Source organism: Dreissena polymorpha, chromosome 3, assembly GCF_020536995.1.
Source record: "Dreissena polymorpha isolate Duluth1 chromosome 3, UMN_Dpol_1.0, whole genome shotgun sequence".
Classification (NCBI taxonomy): Eukaryota; Metazoa; Mollusca; class Bivalvia; order Myida; family Dreissenidae; genus Dreissena; species Dreissena polymorpha.
This window is the reverse complement of record NC_068357.1, coordinates 26,221,394-26,246,664: the sequence shown is the minus strand read 5'-3', so window position 1 is coordinate 26,246,664 and position 25,271 is coordinate 26,221,394. Positions and strand designations below refer to the sequence as shown.

The 25,271-nt window shown below is 34.3% G+C and overlaps 2 protein-coding genes across 4 annotated transcripts in view; both read left to right on the top strand.

Moving 5' to 3' along the window:
• The window catches only part of LOC127873352 (protein phosphatase 1 regulatory subunit 27-like), a 318,207-nt gene that overhangs the window by 50,412 nt on the left and 242,524 nt on the right, over nucleotides 1–25,271 (top strand). The window lies entirely within an intron of this gene.
• Nucleotides 1,468–23,838, top strand: LOC127873348 (E3 ubiquitin-protein ligase RNF8-like). The gene is made up of 11 exons (XM_052417198.1): nucleotides 1,468–1,626; nucleotides 4,994–5,110; nucleotides 7,231–7,458; nucleotides 8,328–8,507; nucleotides 10,501–10,635; nucleotides 12,391–12,505; nucleotides 13,025–13,143; nucleotides 14,609–14,788; nucleotides 16,812–17,016; nucleotides 20,522–20,905; nucleotides 21,365–23,838. Exons 1-11 carry the CDS (start codon nucleotides 1,543–1,545, stop codon nucleotides 21,403–21,405), a joined length of 1,788 nt encoding a protein of 595 aa, XP_052273158.1. The 5' UTR covers nucleotides 1,468–1,542; the 3' UTR covers nucleotides 21,406–23,838.

Here is a 25,271-nt window from a genome sequence, read left to right as displayed (position 1 = left end):
CACATTTGATTCATACTTTGACAAAGCAACACTTACCTGACATACCACAATTGATGGACTCCACCCAAACCATCCCCCACGCCCCACCCCAGAATCCCCCCCCAAAAAAAAATAATAATCTTTTTTTTCTTTTTTTTTAAATATCATCTATTAAATGACCACACACCCACATTATACCCCCTCTCCATGATGGCTTACGTTATACTGTCAAGCACTCGAATAGTCGAGCGCGCTGTCCTCTGACAGCTCTTGTTTTAATGAACTTACATATTGGGATCTCAGCTTATACTACTTAAACACATGAAACAAATTCTAATTAAAAGAATAAACGCAATAATAATGTGTCATCACAGACTCAATATTGGTTGATGAAGTTTAGGCTAGTAAAATTTGTTTGATTTTTGACGCTTGTATTGTGTTTCCTGGCGGCGAATGCCTTACTAATTAATTATGAAATCTCATTTTTCAAACATAGTTTCCCTTTTCCGATGCGGTAGCGAATAAGGATTGCGTATGAAAGAAGTCAGAAAAGTCAGAATGACTAGCCAACACGTACGACAACTGTTTGCTGCCATCGTAATCAAAGACATGGATGATAATTTATCGACGAAAACAAAGAATAATTCTTATTCCTATTTTCGAAGCTAATACATCTAGTAGAATCACCTTTTAATCGTGTTTCTTTTTATTTGAAAAACACGCTAACAAATATTTTCGATTGACCCTTATGTAGTGAATTAACGGAACCATATACACAGATATGTTAACAAACCTTTTATCAGCTTACTTTTTGTAAGGCGGATTACATTAAATGATATCATTACAATATCATATTTTTTTCTTGAATGATGATTGCAATAACTCCCGAGTGAACTCCAAAAATGTAGTATGTAAAGCTATACGTGTAACAGTTTGAACATGGTGTTCTGTTCCAATTAAAGCGAGATTATACGATTTTGTCAAATATTTATTAATTTATATAAAATGTGTAAAAAACTTATATTTCAATATAAATTAAAATACAAATTGAGAAGAACAAATGTGTCAAAAATGTTAAATAAGCCAGATATTTAATTCTGAAATCGAAAATGTCTGCACAGTCGAATTCGCAAGCATGTAAATCATGCATCTACGATGTGAATCTAAATTTAGTTTAACGGTTCATTTGAAATTCCTGAAATAATATCAGAGACGTAGTTAACTGTTATCTACGTCTCTGATGATATCAATTCAAACGACACACGAACACTAATCTTCGTCACAATCGGCTCGGGCGCTAATTTGTCTTTGCTGCATTTTATGAAATTCATCTTCAATGTATAATTTTTCTTGCCTATTTTGTGTTAATGTAGCATATTTTATCACTATATAACAATTTAACACATATAAAAAATCGTATAATCTCGCTTAAAATTGAGTTGTATGTATCCTTGGCTTTCGGTTTTTATATACATTGGGTTACAAACAATGGCAACATTCGAAATCAGAATCCGAACGAAGCCGTCTTAAATCTACATTAAAACTATATTTTGCATTTCAATCATGAGTGTTAAAATGCAGTGCTTGAAACGCATTGGTGAGAACGTAAAAAAGCACAAGCTGATAATTTTAGACGAGAAAGATGAGGTACGTATTAAGTCTAAAGCTAAAGTGGCTCACAATTCGGATCTTTATTTCGGATGAAGTTTCGTTATGGTTTCTATCGGATGAAGTTTTGTTATGGTTTCTATTTTCTCATTATACTGTACACAGTCTTAAAAGTGTGTCCATGGCCGTTGAAATTGGGAATTCAGTGTCTATTTACTGTAAATTTGAAATTTTTATTCCTTTTGTGTGGGATGTATATATTTTGAGCCTTTGATGATGCATCTTACTTAAAAACCAATACACAACATTAACACTTGAGTATGTTTGTTCATATTTGTTTATGTTTTCCTCAAACAGCCAAATGTGAGTTTTTTCTTATTAAGGACTATGGGTATGATGTATAATGAGGTGCATTTAGCAGGTGAAGAGTCGACCAAACACTTAACCAAAACCACTTCTTCTTTAAGATTTTTTGAAATTTTAATTTGTTATATGGAATTTTCAGAAATATATTCATGTTTTCATTCTACAAAAGTATTATTTATGTTTTCAATACAGAACAATTATATGCATTTTTCAGCAAATGGCATAATGACAACACAACATGGCAATACATAATCAAGTAACTTTGAACTTATTTATAACTCGGGTTTTTATTTATAACTCGGGTTTGTGGCCCATATTGGAGCTAAATTGAATGTTTATGATATTGTGACTATATTATAATGAGTATATGAAAACTGGACATTCAAGTAAGGATAATATCTGTTTTAATAATAAAACAAAGAATAAAAGCATTTTATCGCATCGAACACTATGATTTAAGAATGTTTATAAAATGGCTCATATTTATTTAAATTGGCTAATAAAATACTCAAATGGCGAAAATGGTTGGCAAAAGAAATTTTAATCCAGCAAGAGCTCCGATTACAATTATTTTTATACTTGGACTCATCCTGAGCTGCATGTTTCGATGTTGCAGTGACAGACCAATTTCAATGACATTTTCATTTTGCTTGATTGTATGTACAGTCCAACCTGCCAATAACGACCACTCGAGGGATTTGGTCGTTGTGGTCTTTGTTCACAGGTGGTCTTTATTCGCAGGGTCGATTGAAACTTTGCAAAATATGCTAGTAGGCTTTTAACAGGTACCGTATGATGTATGTGCTCTATTGTTTAAATGTGTGAATTCTAAAGCATGTGTAATGTAAAAAAGGATTGAAATCACAATTGTGTTTTATATTTACATGTATTATTTCAATTTCCAAACATAAACTAACAAACGAACTAACGCTTGGATGCCATAATGGTTAACTTTAACTGACAATTTACTTATCTATCATTTATGCGCGTCGTATCACGGAGAAATTTAAGAAAGGAATGAATTTAAATTGTATGTGTACAATTTGCATCGTAATTGTAAAGAAACCGTAAATTTCCTTTATAAGTTGATATAAGCCCCAAACGTTTGGTATTTTCGGCAATTAGTATATAAATAATCGCGAGCCAATAAAATAAAAAAGGCAACTTCTTACACCTTCGTCAAACTGCCAAATGCATAAGAGAAGCAGGTGGCTACCAATTAGCAATGTGTGTTAAATAAACAAAAGAAACAGCTATCGAGTAAACTGTTACTTGCCAATATCTCCATAGCGACCGACCAGTGCACTGGTAAGATGTTTATCACGTGACTATCACAGCATTATGGCGGTCATTGTTTTATTGACAGTTGTGAAATCGTTAATTGTTATGATTGAAGTGGTCGTTGTAAGCCTCTTTCAAGGAATACAAGATTATTTTTTTTGCAAACCGATGACAACGTACAAAGTTTAATAGAAAATCCTTCAAAAAATATATTGTCATTGTATTAATAAGTTAGTGTATGCTGTTTTGTCAAATCTTAATTATTCGTTATGAAACGTTATATTATGATAATTAAAACGATTTTGTTAGTCACTCGACTTTTGGGAATGTAAAATGGTGGTCGCTGGTCATTGACGTGGTCGTTGTTAGCTATCAAATTCGACTTTGGGAATGTAAAATTGCGGTCGCTGGTCGTTGTTGGCAGGTGGGCGTTATTCGCAGGTACAGAATATAGTGAAATCGTTCCGGGGGAAATCAATGTGGTCGTTATTGACAACTGGTCGCTATTCACAGGCGGTCGCTCGGGCAGGTTGGACTGTATTTTTATTTCAAAAAAATATTTTTTTTTCGTCTTGAAAAATGATATAGGGCTCCCATTGTTATCAAAAGCAATTTTGAGAGTTGAACAAATGCGGGTCAAAGTTTCAGGAAAGTTAAAAAACGATACCGGTTTGGGCTTCTAGTGATAAAGTGAAGATTAAAGGTTTTAAGTGTAGAACATAATTATCTTCCACTTTTTAACTAGAAATATATGTGAGAAAGATTAAATAAGTACAGTAACATTATCTTCTTTATCATTTTAAGCAATTTTTCTATTCAACATCTTCAGAAATAAATATAGATGTCACACTAAGAGAAATAATCTTGAGTATTATTTGTCATTAATTTCCAAAGATTGCAATACTTTAACCCAACGTTTTTGTTTAAAAAGATTCATTTTAAAATTGCATCGGCTTTTAGAGCTTACAGTAACTGTAATTTTGGCTTCTGGCATCAATGTCAGAGATGTGTTATTTTTGCTTGATGAGTTATTTCTTCTATACCTTTTATGCTGCTTCCTAGTAAATGATGTTTCAATAAAGACATTTATGATTATTGACATCTTTGCTAGTAAGGTTGTGTATACCTAATAAATAGTTACATGTTTTTCAGTATTTCTGTCATCATTAAATAAATCAAACTGTGAGAAATAATAGCATTCCATGCAATCTGACTTGACATAAAGATGAATATGTAATACACTAAAATATGTTATGGAATTAATGTACATGAAGTTATATTTAAATGAACATAATTATCAAATAACTGACACGACCCAACTTTAATTTTCTCATGTTTTAGAATTTTGACATGCCAACCAGGAGAATATTGATGACTTTTTTTAGTAATGGTATATAAAATCAGAAAATGTGTTGCATAAACATATCAGCAAAATAAATGTTACTACTTTAAATCTCTGTATTTCAAAACATAAACAACTCTTATTTGGAACGTGCGAAATTTATACCATCAAATGGTACATGCAGTTTTGGGATTGGGTTTGGGAAAATGACTGAATAACAGAATCTTAATTCAACCAAAAAAAGCCCTGATATCTTTTATGATGCAGTTAAATGAGGATTTGACACAGGTACATGTAAATAATCATTTGTATCTCTAATCTCTTTTTAAATTAGTTATATATTTTTCGGGGTCAATCTAGGGTTGAATGCTAACTGATTAAGTTAAAAATAATAATAATAATACTCTTGTGTTACAGATTACAATTGGAAGGAGTCCAGATGTGACAGTCTGCATCCTGTCAACATTAATTTCAAGATGTCACGCTGTCTTAAAGAAAAAAGAAAGCGGGACATGGACAATACTGGACAACAAGGTGAGTGAAATTGTTGTAGGGCTTTTCTCCTTTTTTGAGAGTGGCCGTGGATAGCCATTTCACAATTTTTAACACTGACATTAGACAAATCTAACAAGGCCACAATACAACTTATATTGTACATTATCTATTTACTTAACCGCTACTTATATAATGTTATAACAGCCTTAGGAGCATTAATAGTTAAATATTCATTATTATACCCCCATTACCATTGGTAATGGGGACTATATAGGAGTCACTTTGTCGATCGGTCTGTCTGTCCCAAAAATTTCATCTGATCTTCACCAAACTTGGTCAGAAGTTGTATCTAGATGATGTCTAGGTCAAGTTTTAATATGGGTGATGTCGGGTCAAAAACTAGGTAACAGTGCGTTTTAAACCGAAAGTTTGTCCGGACCATAACTAGGTCATTTATTGTAGATTTGAAATGACTTGGTACCTTTGTTCACGATCATGGAACGGAGTGTCATGCGAAAGAGGTACATCCATATCTCCAAGGTCAAGGTCACACTTGGAGTTGCCCATAAATGAGCTTGTACAGGCCATTACCTTGTTGTTTATTGTGAGACTTTAAAATCATTTGGCACATTTGTTCACCATCATTGGAAGGTTTGTCAGGCGAAAGAATTAAGTAGATATCTCAAGGTCATACTTGAGTTCAAAGGTCAAAAATGGCTGAAAATGAGCTTGTCTGGGCCATAACTATGTCGTTCATTGTGAGATTTTAAAATTATTTGGCATATTACAGTGTTCTCCAGACGCACCGGCAGCCGGTGATTTCACCGGTTACATTCAATCTGACGCTGGCTAATTTTCCCCCAAACAATTAAATACAAGATGCAAACATACCTGTTTTAGTGCTATGTTGCTATCTACTTTAATAATTTAACAGTCTACACAAATTGTTCTGGAGAACACTGATATTAGTTCCCCATCATTGGACGGTGTGTCATGCGGAAGAATTATGTCGATATCTGCAACGTCAAGGTAACACTTCGAGTTCAAAGGTCAAAAATGGTCATAAATGATCTTGTCCGGGCCATAACTATGTCATTCATTTCTGATTTTAAAATTACTCAGTACATATTTCACAATCATTGGACCGTGTGTAATGTGAAAGAATTACGTTGATATCTCCAAGGTCAAGGTCACACTTTGAGTTCAAAGGTCAACAATGACCATAAATGATTTTGTCCGGGCCATAACTATGTCATTCATTGTGAGATTTTAAAATTACTTGGTATGTTTGTTCACAATCATTGGACGGTGTGTCATGGGAAAAAATTACATCGATATCTCCTAGGTCAAGGTCACACTTCATGACTTGAATTTCAAAAGTCAAAAATGGCCATTAATGAGCTTGTCCGGACCATAACTATGTCATTCATTGTGAGATTTTTTCCTGGACAGTTAGATGGATTATGGTCTACATTTAATGTTCCTCCATGTCCATTTAATGCGTAATCCAAGGATTTAGCTAATACAGAAAGGCATGTTGATGCTCTTCTTTGATTTTTCTTCCCTACAATTTAATTCATAAATGTATATAGCCTTCCTTCAATAAAAGATGTCCCAGCCTTTAAAATATGTCTTACCATTTTTGTCCCTCTTTCATATGTCAATGTCTTAAAAACAGGCAACATGTTTTCCTTTGCAATTGACAGTTTCATAGAGAAACATGCACTTGTAGTAGGTTTTAGCAGCAAATTATTTGTATAAGTAACTTAACTTTTGAAATTTATAATGATCAGGTGATTGAATGAACATATGATAAGTGAAATCAGCGTTAAATTGAGTCACTTACACTATTAAAATGTAGAATACCGTCAAAGATTTTCACGATAGTGATTGTACTGCCCCATTTTAGCTTCCCCTGCCCTTTTAAGTCTGGAAAAATCTCTACTTTCTCTTATACTTTTAAAATATCAATGTTATTTTAATGTTTGTTACTTCCATGGTTGATTTAAAATTGCATATATCTATGTCTAAATGGTTTGAATACAGTAACAGGTATAGCAACAAAAGGATTGACTGCTTTCCCACTTTGAAATGGTCTGGAAAACGTTATAAAAAAATGACTTTCATGAAGAATACAAATATTTGTTTGTTTTTTTAAGAGTTTAAATGGAGTCTTTGTGAATGACAAGAAAATTGAACCAATGAAACCACATGATCTCAAAGACGGAGACATGATTCAGCTGGGAGTAAGAACCAGCCCCGAGGTACCCCCAGAGTATGTATATCAGTACCATACAGCTCTAACAGTGAAGAGAGCTCGTAAAGCTGAAGATACCACAGAGGGCCCTGTGGAAAAGCGACCACGGACAGGGGAGGTTGAACCACTGGTTTGTATTAATGATAATACTTAAGTAAAGCATTATAGCATAATGACTAACTATGTTATCTTCATGTAGTTATAACGAGTTTAGTTAAAATATTATCAAATGAATATTTAATTTAAGAAAGCTAAATACAAATGGCTTCTATGATATTTTTAGCTCGGCGTTTTCGGAGAAAACCCGAGATATTGTCATAGCCAGCTCGGCGTTTCGTCCGACGTCTGACGTCCGCCGTCTGCGTCGTGCTAAAACCTTAACATTTTGTTAAGGTTTTGAACATTGGCTCTAAAATCAAATTGCTTCCACCTACAACTTTGAAACTTCATATGTAGATGCACCTTGATGAGTTCTACACGCAACACCCATTTTGGGGTCACAAGGTCAAAGGTCAAGGTCACTGTGACCTTTAAAAAAAAAATATTAAAAAAATCTGAAAAGCTTTAGTTTATTCAAAACTGCACCTGTAGCCGAGCGTGGCACCCGTTATGCGGTGCTCTTGTTGTACTTGTGACACAAAAGGTATAAATCCCAAAGGTCACTGATACTTAGAATAGAAAATTTACTTCATAATAACTTAAGTTTGGATTGACATACATGTATCATTGATGCATAAAATGTTTGTGTTGGTTGCTTTAATGCAGATCTTGCTTTTGAGTGCACAATTACTTAAATTAGTTGTTATAACTTGGTTTCTTGGCATTACCATGTTTTATGTAGTTTGTTAAAAAAAAAGTTGTCATATAAGAGTTAAATGATCAAACATTATCAAGTGTACAACAGCTAGGGTATATGATTTAGTTTCATTCACTGTTGTTCTCCACTCATTCAAGGCATAGCATGAAATTAATTGTCAACATCCCATCTAAATTTCCCAGCCACAGGCTACAACTAGCAACACTGTAGCAGCCTCCAGTAGGACGTTTGTTCGCAGCAGTGACCAGTCACCGTATGGGTATAGTCGATATTGCGAGGAGCTGAACAAGAAGGAAAAAGATGCTGCAGCCAGGCTGGCTGAGATGGAAGAGAAACTGAAAGAAATGCAGGAGAAACTTCAGGTTTGATTGTAGTCAAGTGAAGTTCAAAATTAAGTTTGTTATATTTTTTGTAACGATTTAAAGGTACTATTAAATGTACCAAATATAAGTTTCAGTTGAAAATGTAATAAAATGGAAAGTTATCTACTTGATAGGCATTTTGATAAGATTCATATGTTTGTCACAAATAAATAATTTGCACATTTCGGATAGGGAAGTGTGTATAGGAAGAAAATAAATTAATTAATTTAAGAAATAGTTATTTACGAGTTCTTAAGATTTAATTCATCAATAAAATGAAATCTTTATATTTATTGTTTTTGGATGCTTGAAAATTGCTGGTAAAAATGTAAACATTCTTTTCTTCTTTTATTGCTTGAAAAAAAGTATAAGAATTAAGCCAAATAAAAAATTCAAATTGTTTTTTTCTATATCCATATAATTGATTTTCTAGATACTCCAACCAGTTTTAGCCATTACTGAATTTCATTATGACAAAAAGAAGAAAAAAAAGTTAATTACCTGTATGAACCAGAGCTCCAGATAAGGGTCGTATTTGCGTAATTACGAATTATTTTCAAGTCCGTTACGTATTCATTTTAAAATCTTGTCGTACCATTAAGAATTACAAAATCAAGTTACGAATATTATTTTTATATCGGTTCGTATCAATTTTTATTGAGTTCTTTTCGCGTATTAAAGATCTTTACGGTGCTTATATAGAATGGTTATCGAGTTTGTTTAACAAAGCGCATTTTTTCCAATAAAAGCGGCGTATACAGTCTATCTGTCAAAAAACAATGGCGGCGCCCAGAGAGCGTCCTAAAAAACTGCAAAGCGTTCAAAAACACGCTTTTAACATATTGTACGCAAAGTGAGCCGAAGTTAAATGTTTAGAAAGACATTATAGAAAAGATCTTATACGATGCTGTATGTTCAGTTGCCGACACAGTCGGAAAAGCTAAACAAAAACGCGACACGACGGGTCCAAACTTAAACTCAAAAAAACAAACATTGAACGAGTGGAAGGGACAAGTCCCGTGGCTAATCGTTGAAAAGATTGAAGGGGAGGCCCGTTTTAAATGTGAAATATGTAAAAATTCATCTAAGGCATGCAATCTAAACACAGTTTGGGCATATGAAGGTATTGGAAAAATGAAGTTGTATAATACTGAAAAGACACTGTTGAACTCGTATAAATAAAGTTGCTAGTATGTTTATTTTGATTTTTGTTTGCATGAAAAAAACCATTATTATTGAATTTTAGGTCATTTAGAAAAAATAAGAATTTTTTTTTCAAAACTTAGAAGTAACGTTAAGAATAAAATTTCAGAGTTAAGAATTCTTTTTGAAAATCTGCTAGTAATTTAAGAATTTCACAAAACCTTATCTGGAGCTCTGATGAACATTTGAAAGAAACAGATTAAGTGTATAACTAAAATTGATTTATAATATATGTTTGTGCTTAGCATTAACACTCATTAAAAATACTGGTGGAAAACTGTTAATTAATTGCTTTGTTTACCAATCATGGGTACATATTTATATGAAGAAAAGTACATGTATATGGCTGCATAATCCAATAGATTAACTTTAAAACCTTCTGAAAAATCAGTAAAAGGCGTGGATGTAAATTTCTGTCAAGTGGTTTACTGTATTTGATGAAAAAAGTGTGCATTTCCATGTTGACCTTTTCCCGCTTAAAAGGAAAAAGGGAAAATGGCAATGTACAATCAGCATAAAACGAGAACAGCCTCAGGTAACTCACTGTCTGCTCATGTTTTATGCTGTTTGCTGCTAATAAGTATCTTAGGTAGGAAATGAAGCCTTAAAAAGTTGCATCTATTAAGAAAGGTCTAAAATGTCATTTTATTTTCTAAGGGACTACAAGCTTGTCAAAATATATATCTGAGTGGCAAAAGGTTAACTGTATTAATTGAACAAATGTGTGCTGGCATGTTAACAAGACGAGTCATAGCGTATTTGCACCGTTTGTCTTGTGTATACATGTCAGGCGAAGGAGAATGTTGAACAAGAGATGGCAGAGCAGCTGGAGATGGAGAAGCAGTGTCGAGAGAGGCAGCTACAGGCCCTGGAGGACATGAGACTGAAGGAGGAGCAGCTCAAGAAAGAGCTCCAGATGAAACAGGTAGGCTTGGTACTCAGAAAACGGTCTTCCGGCAGATATTGCTTGACTCTGCTGACATCCCTTCTCAGCATGGGTTGTCTTTTGACATCCTGTGCTTAATTAGGCACCCATTTTCATTTTCTAATACTTAAAATATTCAGTCATGAGTCTATATGCTTTTAAGTTGAAGTTAAAAATAAGTGGGTAAACAGAAAAAAATGGCACAATAAAATACTGCAATAAAAGCCAATTGCATTTATATGTAATGACCCCCAGCATTACTAAACATAAAATCTTCTGTATATTATACCACATGAGATTTAGATAGAACATAACACCAGTCAAAAAATGATTTTGTATTTCAGTGAACAAAACATATTACAAATACAGACATATATGAGTAAATTATTCTCAGAAATTTATTTTCACTTTTGCCTGATTTTCAGAAATTTGATCTTGTTGCATTCAATCTTAATTTAAATTTACTAGTAGACTGTTTGTAATATTTAATTAAGGACATATCCTTAGATTCACTTTATGACATAGCGTGCACAGTTTGACTATGTGTTAACTTTTGAGAAATGTATGTGTAGTGTTAGTACTGAGTAAATTAAGTCATTACTATGTCCATCTGTTTAGAGCATGGTCAAAAATGGCCCACATTCTTAAGAACATAAATTGGTCACAAACTCTCTCTCAGTCTCTTATCTCTCAGTCGATACCATATTTAAAGGAACCTTTTCACCGATTATTGCATATGTTGAAGTTTGTCATTAAATGCTTTATGCTGATAAATGTAAACATCTGAACTAAATTAAAATTAAAGACAGAAATAAAAGTAATCCACACCTGGGCTCTAACCCCTGACTCTTGGAGTAAAAGTCTAGCGCTGAAACAACTCAGCCATCCATCCTGACAAGGTTTACTACATGTATGTATTTTTTTTTGTGATTGCTTTTTGTGCGTCGTGCGTTGTGTGGCGTCAACATTTTCCTTATTAACACTATAGAGGCCACGTTTATTGTCCAATCTTCATGAAATTTGGTCAAAAGATTTGTCTCAACGATTTCTTTTGACAAGTTCGAAATGGTTACATTTGCTTGAAAAACATGGCCACCAGGGGGCAGGGCATTTTTCCTAATATGGCTATATGGGGCTATAATAAAACGTTGTTAATACTCTGGAGGTCACATTGATAGTCCGATAATGATGAAACTTAGTCAGAAGATTCCTCCCAACAATATCTTGGACGACTTAGAAAATGATTCCAGTTGGTTCAAAAACATGGCCCCCAGGGGGCAGGGCATTTTTCCTTATATGGCTATAGTAAAACCTTGTTAACACTTTAGAGATTACATTTATTGTCTGATCATCATGAAACATGGTCAGAAGATTTGTTGCAATTATATCTTGGACGAGTTTGAAAATGGTTCCAGTTGGTTGATAAACATGGCCACCAGGGGGCGGAGCATTTTTCCTTATATGGCTATAGTAAAAGCTTGTTAGACACAAGCTCTGTTGTGGAGTAAAAATCATATATGACCTGTGTATCAAAGATTCAGTTTTGCCAATAAATAGTTTATTTTGTCAGTGGTACATTTTTGCCCATGATTGTGCAATCCAATCAAAAGGCTATTGGACTAGAACCTGTTCTAAAATCAAAGAACTGACTGAACTAAAAATTTGGTTGCCTGATTAAGCTTGTGTCAATGCAAAACAGTGTAAGCCTTGAAAATACAAGAGAGCTTACTGTGCATGTTCACTGTCCACTTGCAGGCTGAGGTAGCCCTTGAGAAGCAGGCGCTAGAGGAGAGAATGAGAGAGGAATATGAGGACTTGCTGTCTGTAAAGGAAGCCACACTCATGGAGAATTTGGAGTCGCAGAGGCAAGGTAACAGGCTAAGGGTTTCATTGGTTAGCTCTTGTCTCGGGCAAGTCTGACATCAGAAATACTCCTGTTGTAGATAGACATAAATCTAAAAATAAACAAACAAAAGAACAGGCAGTTTACCGGTATGAAGACTTATGTATATGTACATCATCTTAAATTCATACTATCATAAATAAAGTAATGTCACTTGTTAGTATACAATAGTGATTAAAAAAAAGATAAACACCACCCTCATTATCAAAGTCACATGGTTTGAGGTGTAGGTTCAAATTACTGCTTATGAGTTGTCAGGGTGGTTAATTGTAGAAGTAAGAAAGTTCAAAACTTTGGCAATCAGATTCTGAAAATTAATATAGTTACAATCATCATTGTAGGTTTAAAGGTGATAGGTGGACAAGTTTGGTCCTCAGAAATCTTATCATATGGTTAGAAGGGAATTTAAGTCGACAGCATTTTGTTTTCTATGTTTAGGGGTTAACATTATTTCTTCTAACAAATATATATAAAAAAATAATTCAGCACTATTGAAGGAGAAAGAAGAGATTGAGAAGCGCTTGAAAGAAGAGATGGAATCGGAGAGAGAAAAGGACAAAAAGCTCACGGAAGAATTGCAAAAGCAGCAAAGTAAACTTCAGCAGGTTAGAAAGTTATTTTCATGTTCAAAGTGCTTTTATGTTATGAATCATGTGTTATTGTTATATGCACATGCTTGGCTAGAGTGACAATCATTGTTTGATGCGCAAAACCAAGGCAATAAGTCATCTTTTAACTGATTTTTGTTTGTTGTTGCATTGTTGTGACAATGGCAATCTTGGTTTATTAGCTCGGCTGTTTTCCGAGGTATCGTCGTAGCCAGCTCGTCGTGTCCGCCGTCCGTGTCAAGGTTTGTTAAGGTTTTGAACATTGGCTCTAAAATCAAAGTGCTTCAACCTACAACTTTGAAACTTCATATGTAGATGCACCTTGATGAGTTCTACACACCACATCCATTTTGGGGTCACTAGGTCAAAGGTCAAGGTCACTGTGACCTTCAAAAAAAAAATCTGTCAAGCTTTCATTTATTCAAAACTGCACCCGCAGCCGAGCGTGGCACCCATTATCAGGGGTGTCAATTTTCCGGATTATTCCGGAAATCCGGATTTGAGCCGTCCAGGGTTGATTTTGAGGTGAATGTAAATCCGATGAGTTTGTTTAAGGCAGGTGGGGGTAGGGACAAAAATTCTTTTAGTGCGGGATCATTTCAGAACGAATATTGTTATAGCATCGTCGGCATTCCGGACATTTGCGCTTGGTACCGATTTTATTTATTGATTTCTGATTGGTAAGCGGCTGGCACTGACATGAGCAGGCACTGGCAAAGTAAAGCACTGCAATATCATATTTTAAAACAATATGTTAATCAAATTATATATTGACTGCGTATTTGCTAGGTTACTGGTTACTGGTTTTCATTTTCTGCAGTCAAACGATATGCATATTTAATTTCATTTGCAAATGATGTATCGCGATATGTTTTCGGACAGTCGTTTTCGGATACGCTGGTTTGTTAATTACATTTCGAAGTTCTTAATATCATTTGTTTAGAATGACAAATACACCTGCGGTGTTACGGATGGTTTGGTTTATAATATTTCGCATTGTACTCACCAGAAATTGCACCAAAAAAAGAACAATAAGCTAGGGCTCGGGGGGGGGGGGGGGGGGGGCCCTCTCTTCCCTTTATCCTACGGCTTAATTTTCCGGATTTCAAATTTGGGCCAATTGACACCCCTGCATTATGCAATGCTCTTGTTTGTAAAAGTAGCGTATTACAGAAAGAAAATTTGAAAATAACTGTTGCAATCCATGGTACATGTCTCACTTCTCGAGGTCCGCCGGCGTCGTGCTAAAACCTTTACATTGGCTCTAAAATCAAAGTGCTTCCACCTACAACTTTGAAACTTCATATGCACATGCACCTTGATGAGTTCTACACGCCACACCCATTTTGGATCACTAGGTGAAAGGTCAAGGTCACTGTGCTCTTGTTAAAAAAAACATAATAATTTCTAGATATGTGAGACAAACAGATATTTAACAAAGATGTAATAATTTTCCCTTCAGGTTATCGCCAAGAAGGAAGCCGAACAGAAGCTACTGGAGGTACAACTGAACGACACAAAGCTTGAGAAAGACCAGAAGCAGGAGGAAGCCCTGAGGGCAAGGGAGGATGTGCTGTCAAATTTTGCCGAACTTATGGAGACGGAGCTGCAGTGTAGCATCTGCAGTGAGCTGTTCATCAAGGTTTGAGTCTTGCTTGAGGAAAATGGGGTTATTTATGCATGTGTGTAAAGTGTCATCTTAGATAATCCTGTACAGTCTGCACAGGCTAATCAAGGACTACACTTTCTGCTTATACAGATTTTGATAAAATAATTTGTCTTAATGAAAATCAAGTTTAGGCAGAAAGTGTTGACTCTCTAATAAGTCTGCGTGGACTATACAGGCTTATCTGGCATGACACTTTATGTACATGTATTAAATCCAGTTTTCCCACTTTTACAGAACTTGTTAGGCTATTTTTTTACGAAATGAGCCTCGCTGTGGGAAAATGGGGCCTAATGTATGTGCTTAAAGTGTTGTCCCAAATGGGGCCTAATGTATGTGCTTAAAGTGTTGTCCCAAATGGGGCCTAATGTATGTGCTTAAAGTGTTGTCCCAAATGGGGCCTAATGTATGTGCTTAAAGTGTTGTCCCAAATGGGGCCTAATGTATGTGCTTAAAGTGTTGTCCCAAATGGGGCCTAATGTATGTGCTTAAAGAGTTGTCCCAAATGGGGCCTAATGTATGCGCTTAAAGTGTTGTCCCAGCCTAATGTATGCGCTTAAAGTGTTGTCCCAGCCTAATGTATGGGCTTAAAGTGTTGTCCCAGCCTAATGTATGTGCTTAAAGAGTTGTCCCAAATGGGGCCTAATGTATGCGCTTAAAGTGTTGTCCCAGCCTAATGTATGCGCTTAAAGTGTTGTCCCAGCCTAATGTATGCGCTTAAAGTGTTGTCCCAGCCTAATGTATGGGCTTAAAGTGTTGTCCCAGCCTACTGTATGTGCTTAAAGAGTTGTCCCAAATGGGGCCTAATGTATGCGCTTAAAGTGTTGTCCAAGCCTTATGTATGCGCTTAAAGTGTTGTCCCAGCCTAATGTATGTGCTTAAAGAGTTGTCCCAAATGGGGCCTAATGTATGCGCTTAAAGTGTTGTCCCAGCCTAATGTATGCGCTTAAAGTGTTGTCCCAGCCTAATGTATGTGCTTAAAGTGTTGTCCCAGCCTAATGTATGTGCTTAAAGTGTTGTCCCAGCCTAATGTATGTGCTTAAAGTGGGGCCTAATGTATGTGCTTAAAGTGTTGTCCCAGATTAGCCTGTGCAGGCTGAGGAGTGACACTTTTTGCTTTTCAGATTTGGTATTTTGCATTTTAAGGAATTCTCTTCATAATTTAAATCCAGATAAGGAGGAAAATGTGGCCCCTGATTAGCCTGTGCTGACTGCAGAGGCTATCTGGGATGACATTTGACGGTCATGGATTAAACTGGTTTTCCCAGATTGAGGCTTAATTAAGTATATTTCACAACGTTTAGAAGAGGTTATGTGCCCATGTGAGCTAAAACGAAATCCAACAGTGATGATAAGTATCTGCTGCACATGCCAGTATATTGCACAACCTTTAGGTAAGGCTTAGAGCAGTATAATAATTTTTGAAGCTTAGTTAAGGGAATACAGTAGTGTGATTGTTTCTCTTCTTTTTAACTGTTTTCTTACTTTTCAATGCCAACATTTTGAACCAAAAATTAATAAATAAATAAAAAATATTATGTTAGTTTTGGATAAAGATCAAGTTTATCATGCAAGGCTTAGAACCGATGTAGCGCGAGGCTTGCTGAGAGCTAACATGGTTGGAGCCAAGTATGATAATCTTTATCTTTATCCAAAAGTCACATAATATTCTAACTATTATTTCCTCCCTATTTCCATTATCAAATATCGCATTTTGAAGATTTTGTTTTACCGTAGTTGACAAAAACAGAATCTCCAAATTTTGGAAAAAACCCAAATCTGATCTCAAAATAGCAATAGTATAAAGCTCAAGTTTATACGATTGTTGTTATACTATCGATTTACATCTGGTAATAGGATAGAAAAGATTTTTTTTAATTTGCGTGTTATCATTTATGTCACAAAAACCATTATACACATAAACTACATTCTTGAAAAACATACTCAAGAGTTTTTTATAAAGCAAGATGTGTGTTTATGTGATATTTTCTTGTTTCAGGCCATATCTCTTAACTGTTCCCACTCGTTCTGCTGGCTGTGTATACAGCAGTGGATGAAGGTGAAGAAGGAATGCCCAAACTGTCGAATGCCCATCTCGACCCACATGCGCTCCATAGTGCTGGATAGCTACATTGAGAAGATGATGGAGCAGTACTCGGGGGAGATGAAGAAACGGCGGCAAGATTTGGTTCATAGCAGGAAAGGTACATTTGACTGAATGCTTTGATAAGTGTCAACATTGCTATTTAGTTAAGATTTGTTTTGGAGATTATATGATATTTCATGCTCAACCTTTCAAGGTTCTTTATATAATGAAATAATTTGCTTTGTCAAAGATATGTTCACTAGAAAAATTCGTAATCTGTAAGTCTATTTCACATGTTCATTTAACAAAAGATGTTTGTTATATCACTTTTTCTGATTATTTTTGTTTCGTTAATTTATGTAGATTATAAATGCAAAATGATGTAAAATCTGATTCTACTACATTGATGGTATAGTCATGGACTTCCTGACTTGGCTTCATTGTCAGTCCGGAGCCATATCTTGGAAGTGCTTTGGCAGATTTCATTGAAACTTGGTATGAGTATATATATGGATAAGAGGATGATGCAAGCCAAATGGCATTGTACACCATCTGTTAATAACGGAGTTATGGCCCTTTGTATCTTGAAAAAATGCTTTTTTTGTGTCCGGAGCCATATCTTGGAAGTGCTTTGGCCGATTTCATTGAAACTTGGTATGAGTATATATATGGATAAGAGGATGATGCACGCCAAATGGCATTGTGCACCACTGTTAATAATAGAGTTATGGCCCTTTGTATCTTGAGAAAATGCTTTTTTGAGTGTCAAATATAACACTTTTGTGTCCAGAAGCATATTGGTGGGGACGAAATTGATAAGAGCGCAAAGTCATGTGACTCACAGTACTCCAGAACGAGGCTGAAAGTGTTACCATTTGCAATAGTCCCAGGCAACGCAGCATCTGATTTCAACCTTTCACTCTTTTGAACATTTGGCAATGTAACGATTTAAAAAACACAATATGAGATTGTCAGAATAAGTAATAAATATAAACTTCACAGTTTAATTGTCATTAGATTAAAAAAAAATCTTGATTAAAGTACTTGTTTTTCTTCATTGTTTGCACAAATTTGACACTCTTTGTTAGGGCTTTTTATCGCGCTGTTTGAATAAAGATGTATCTTGTTTATTGATACATCTGTGGTTTAATAGCCCCTGTGTTTAGCACAAACCCATTATCTCGTTATGATCAAATATTGTGCTGACAAATACTACATAACAGCATTGTGTCATAAACCACCCATAGTAGATGCCTGGTCATTGAACATCATTTATGATACCCAATGTCCATCGTGGTAGTAGTATTACATAGTCATTTCCAAGACTAATGTAACGCCAAATACTCTAACTAAATACTGTATAGATATAAGTCAGTTTAATCATAATATTACAGTATATGCTGGACATTCGTCCTGGCCTTTTTTTCACACAGGCGGACATTCGCTCCTATGTTTTTGACAACCTGAACATTCTTGCCTTCGTTATTTTGACAATTCAGATAATAGTTCCTCCATAATTTTGACTGCCCGGACATTCGTTCCTTCGTTATTTTTACAGCCCGAAGATTCGTTCCTGAATAACTGCTATCCCGCTCAATCCGTCATTAATATCTCATTTTTTCAAAATAATATGACACTCTTGGCATTTTATCCGGTATGTTAATGTGTCATTATTAAAATATTTTTTTACCTCATATTTTATGTAATACAATATACTGCTGTAAGACTTAATCGTAATCATGAGAATGATAACGTTAAAAAATATTCGAATATATCGACTTACACTGAGATCTGTAATTTGCGAAACCTTGCAGAAATCCGGGCGTGAAAACTATGTACAAGCGAATATCCGGTCTGTCAAAATAATGTTGGAACGATTGTCCGGGATGTCAAAAAAAGCGTGGGAATGAATTTCCGGGTAGTCAAAACAACGTATGAACGAATGTACACCTTGTCAAAATTATCGTAGGAACGCTTTTCCTTGTGAAAGAATGTTCGGATACATAATTAAGTGCTTAATACCTATACATTTGAAATATTTATAAAATTGTATGCTAAACACGACACCTATTTAGAGGGTACCGGTAAAATTAAACTCCGTCATTACGTAGTCTTATAAAGAGTGTTCCTTAGTGTATAGAAGAGCAAAATTAAAACAAGCATTTTCGTTGACCAAAACGGGGTTAAATAATCTTTCCGAAAAATACAGATAAAAGAGATTTATGACATAAAGTGACATAATTATATTTATCACTCATAATCACATTTAAAGAGAAATCAAGGTGCATGCATAGACAGTTCAGTTTGTTCCATGTTTGTTTTTTTCACTTGTATAAAAAATTGTTCAATATTGTTATTCACTGTAAAAGAAATTAATTCAAGTTAAAAGAAAAATGACAGAACATTTAAATAGTGTCATGTGCTTTGCATTTTATATTGCTTTTTCTTATGATTGAGTCAATACACATCTTACGCGTTTGATCGTTCATGAAAAATAGTACAGACCAACAAACATACTTTTGAGAATTTAAGTTATATAATAATGTTTTGTATTATACGACTTATTTATGTATTTGTTGTGTGCATTTATCAATGTTTATGTGTATATCACACCACATTTGCTCTGATGATTGTGCGTATCTTGAATTTTAATAAAGATGAAATAAAATGTATATTCACGTATACACTAGTTGTACTACTAAATACTATGGCTTTAAAGTATGACTTCAGTGTAAGAATGTTTATTTTATAACCCCTCATCAATTTATTGACTTAACAACACATGCATGTATGCATATGTTTGCCGTTATTGTAACCAGTGTCAGTGCTCATAAAAATCCCTAATGTAGTCAATAAAAATCAACTGGTTTGTAATCATCAATATCCTCCTCCAAAGATATATACACGTTCAGCCTTTTTCTGAAATTCGACGCGTCACGTGATATCTTAAAATAGCAACAGCGGTAGTATTGTGAAACTGGTCTATTGAAACTTCACACATGTGTTTGGGGTCATTCTGTTAGGTCTCTGACCAAGTTCCATATATCTGACTTTTATTCTAGCAGAATTATGACCCATTTGGTTAAACAAAAATCAGGTTAATGGTTGCATGATATTTCTATATATTTTTGTATTTTTTACAGATATTGAAATAAAAAATGTGATCTGTGTTCAGGGTCTTTATGAACATTCACCAATCAACAGCTCCTAATACCACCAGCTTTTTGTAGGATTTTATCATGTACTTATAAAAGTCGAATTAAGGTTTGATTATAAGATGTAATTTATGTATACGTTCATGTGCACAAAGCACATATTTCTTTAACTTCTACTGATATTCATTGAAACTCCACACTTGTCATCAGGAAGTATGTGAGATAACTTACCAAGGCCTATAACTCTGACCTGTAATTAAGAAGAGTATGCCAATTGGTATATTCAATAATTAAGGTTTTAAATGTGTGTGCAACAACTCATTATCTCTATTATCTACTGTAGCTATTCAATAGAATATCGATGTTTGTCTTAGTGGTCATTATATATGGTCACTGACCAAAAGGTCACAACTGGGATCTTTAGGTAGGAAGAGTAACACACATTTTCTACTTTAAAATCAATTGTAGTGGAGGAAGAGGAATTCGAGGAAGCTAACAAACCCAAGCCCCCAGCTCCCGCTCCCAGGGGGCGTGGCAGAGGAGGAAGGCGTGGTCGTGGGGGGCGGGCCAGAGTAAGGGGTGGGGCAGCTGGACAGCATAACGCACGACCCGCCCCCATAATAGTGTCAGACGAAGATGAGAATGAGGATTACGTCATGGTGTCTGACCATGCTGAAGAAGTGGTCATTGACCATCGGGTCAATTGGAGTGAAGATGATGATGATTTGGGTCTGGACCAGGTGGATGGGTTGAGTTCTGATAGCTTAGATGACACTGACAGTGATATTGACAGTGACATTAGTGGAGACAGCGGGGCGTATTACGGGGGATACGGGAGATGTTTTACATGTGGTGAGTTGTAGATGCCTTTTCTTGTTTATAGGACTTGTTTTAAAAAAATTGTATAATGCAAAAATTATGATGTGAAAATACCATTAGACTATTGAAATACTGTGACCAATAATGATTTTAAGAGACATTTTCTTATTATTCAATGTTCTTACATTGACAATTATCATGCAAAAATCAATTTGATATTTATAGAAACTCAGCAATTCCTTTTAATTAATCATCTTACCACTCATTTATTGTGTGTACCAATATATATAACCCAGTGGCCCAATTCACAAAATTACATACACCTTGTGCTGGCACATTTTAAACCTGACTTGTTCAAGATTGTCATGTATAGACAAGTTTGTCATATTCTTGCTTACAAATGAAAAAAAAAAGATTGCTGTTTTAAACTGCTTAGTGCTAGTTATGATGAGTGGAAGTCATATGGCTCATGCCCTGTGTATTGTTTTATAGGTTCAAGAGGTCACTGGTCAAACGGATGTCCTTTAAGATAATAGAGATAAACGTGAAACAAAGACAGACTGTATTACCTACAATGTATGCAAGTTCCAGTATGGCAGCATGCTTGGCCAATCCTTGAAAGCAATCCCCAGCTTACTAGTTGCTAAGCCTATGCCTCAAGTCAAGGGAAATTCCAGCATGCAGCTTTGTGATCATGTGATTTTGTGTTGCTGCAAGTCGCATTTTGTTACGTACACGAGTCATGTATATGCATTTGATGTATTTGCAAATTTTTGTATCAACCATTTCAAGGGAGAAGCATAATTGTTTTTGCCATTATGTGTTCAAGTTATTGAATGTTTAGTACCAAAGAAATATGTGGGTTTTTGTTTGTTAAAACTTTTAGTTTCAAGATAATGATGTATTTTATAATTTAGTTTTAAGTAATTCATTCTATGTGTTACGACAAAAAATTGTAACAACATATCAATATTCTAATTATTTAATGGGATTGATAAAGAGTGACTTTTATTACACTGTACAGTTTACATATATATTATTACAATGTACGGTATACATAAAATTGTGATAATGCATACTTTGACATGTCTGACATTAAACTTTGTTATTTGTCACTTTAATGATTTTTGTTATGGAAATAGACGATTTTTTAAGGAAAAGATTATAATGTAGGTTTTGTAGAATTGCAAGTTCCAGAAAATGTCTATCTTTTTATTCGAAATTTTAACTTATTAAAAAAGAGTAAATGTAAAATTCATTTTTTGTCTCATTTAAATATTGTCAGCAAAATAATCTGTATATAGGATTTTGCATGAGTGGTCGTTTTGTATTGAATTTATTAAACTAGTCATCAAAATAAAGATAAAAACGAGGCTAAGATTCTATTTATAACATGACCTACAAATTTTCTTTTTATTTTATGCTATTTTCACCGTTTATTCATATTGTAAAAGAGTTTAACTGAAGAAATTTGCTGGAATAATGACGTCATTTCGTCAAAACATGACGTCATTTCAAAGTTATATAACTAGTGTAATAACACTTGTGTAATAAACAAAATTGAGCATATATAGAATATTATGTGAGTTTTGGATAAAGATCAAGTTTATCATGCGAGGCTTAGAACCAGGGATAGCGCGAGGCTTGCTGAGCGCTAACAAGGTTCAAACCGAGCATGATAAACTTGATCTTTATCCAAAATTCACATAATATTCTATTTATCCTATTATTTCCTCCCCATTTCCATTAATTATTATCAAATATCTTATTTTTTGACGATTTTATCTTTCCGTAGTTGACAAAAACATATTCACAATTTTTGGAAAAACCCAAATCTGATTTTAAAAAAGCAATAGTATAAAGCTAAAGTTTATACGATTGTTGTTATACTATCGATTTTCATCTGGTTATAGGATTTAATGTTATTTCACTCCTGGAGCGTAGGTCATGTTATAACAAGACTATTGTCAAGCAATTTAAGTCCCCTTCTGGCTCCACCATTGTCAGAAATTCCACCATTTTCAGATTATTATTTTTTTTATTTGTTGCCATAGCAACCATAATTTTTGACTTGGAACAAAATGAAATGACGTGCGTAATGTCCATATTGCCATCTATCCATGTTTTAAGTTTCATGAAAAAATATTAAGAACTTTAAAAGTTATCGGAGGATCCAGAAAACCACCATTTCAGCAGTATTTCTAGTCTATTTGTTGCCATAGCACCCAGAATTTTTTTTACGTAGGAACGAAATGAAATGACGTGCATAATGTCCATATTGACATCTATCTATGTTCCAAGTTTCATGAAAAAATATTAAGAACTTTTAAAGTTATCACAGGATCCAGAAAAGTGTGACAGACTAACAGACGCACAGAGCAAAAACCATAAGTCCCCTCCGGTGAAACGGGTAGGGTACTAATAAGTGTTATTGAATGTTGTTAATATGGTTGTAAATTTCTGAACAAATAAATGTTTAACTTATTAGTGTATGCTTGCAATTTGATCATAATTACAATTTGAGTGTGTTATTGCTTTTCTCCATCAATGTATTACATAAAATTATGATGAGTATGCTACAATATAGTAACAGGTATTTAAATGTTTCAATATCGTCAGAAAGCACAACATGGTAATGCAATAAATATGCTTAGGAAATTCCTACACAAAGCTATGCATGACTCAATGTTATAGCTAGTTACTTGTAAAGCATTCACAGTATTCAAATTATTATAATTACTTTCAACAGATTATTTGATGAGGCCCTTTATTTATGTGTTCATCAATGTCTGTTATCTGTCACAAAAAAGGCTATATTGTTTAAATAGTAATATCAATAACATTTATGACATGCAATGATGTATATAACACCACTATCATAAAGTTGCATCCGTTTTATTAATATATTCCAATGTTAAGTAGTGAATGTTTTATAAATTTATTGATGCAATTAAAAATAACATTACCTCCCAGTATTTCTTTTTATGTAAAGCGCATGCATAGAAAAACAGCATATGGCTTCTATCGAAGTGTTTTGATTAAGTTTAAATGGGTGTTTATAGATACATTAGAACAGTTAATTTTAAAATCCCTGTTTGTCCTTTTTTATGCCCCTGGATCGAATGATCGGGGGTATATTGTTTTTGGCCTGTCTGTCTGTCATTCTGTCCCAAAACTTTAACCTTGGTTAAAGTTTTGCGATAACTTTTGAAATATTGAACATAGCAACTTGATATTTGGCATGCATGTGTATCTCATGGAGCTACACATTTTGAGTGGTGAAAGGTCAAGGTCATCCTTCAAGGTCAAAGGTCAAAAAGAAAATCAAAGCGGCGCAATAGGGGGCATGGCGTTTCTGACAAACTCATCTCTTGTTTCTTTATATGAGCCGCATCCTTGTAAAACTGGTCTTAATGCATGTTGGTAACGTGTTATGCCAGAAAAGTCTGTGCAGCTTTTATTTTAAGTAGGTGTCTTCTAAACGAAAATCCAGTGTAGGTGAAAAGTGTTGTCCCTGATAAGCCTGTGTGGACTGCAGAGGCTAACTTTGGACAACTCTTGATGCAAATGCATTAAGCAAAATTCTCCCATTACATGTCTCATATTATACCTTGGACATTTATGTTCATCATCACCTGGGAGATATGCCTACCCAGATCAGTGACTTTGATTACGATTGTTAGTGTATAAATCTGCTCCAAAGGTAATGATTCATATGAAGGTCTTCAGATACAAGTACAGATACATGTACAACCTCCATGATTTTTCATTCCATGGGCAGTTTTATTTTTTAGCATTTTTTTGCATAGTTATGGTGTTATGTTTTTCTGTCAGGACACATTTTTATGATTGATTAAAACATTTGAAATATATTAAGGTTCCATTTTAAATATTGGTTTGTTTTAAATCCAAACTTTAAGGGTGTACTTGCTTATTTACTGAATGTTTCTGATTTGAAAACATTTGTAGTTATGTCGTCAATCAGCATTTTTTTGTTAATGAGCTTACCGGTAATAAGATTCTTGCATACATTTTGAAATGTACATACACATGTAATTGCTTTATGATGTTGTAATATTACTGTTGTTTTATTGATAGCAATATTTTTCACATTAAGTTTTTGCACTGTGTTATTATAAAACAGACTGATTGAAATGTTGCTTGCATGTTGATATTTCATTTATTTTAGTAAACTATTTGAGTATGCAAGAAAACATGTAAAAAAATACTTTTTAACAAAAAAACAAAAACTTAATGGGTAACACACACTGGTTGTTTATTAAATTTTGTATTACTTAAATAGTTTTGTTTTGAATTCTTATGTAATATGACATTGACTTTTCTTACTGGATTTTGAAGTCACATTAAACTGATATATGTAGACAAAAAAAGCTTTTTT

Bases quoted from the DNA above. Each gene is read 5' to 3' on its own strand.
- LOC127873348 (XM_052417198.1), top strand. From the start codon at position 1,543: ATGAGTGTTAAAATGCAGTGCTTGAAACGCATTGGTGAGAACGTAAAA. The intron at 1,627-4,993 runs GTACGTATTAAG...CTTGTGTTACAG, and splicing joins TTTTAGACGAGAAAGATGAG to ATTACAATTGGAAGGAGTCC. The intron at 20,906-21,364 runs GTGAGTTGTAGA...ATTGTTTTATAG, and splicing joins CGGGAGATGTTTTACATGTG to GTTCAAGAGGTCACTGGTCA.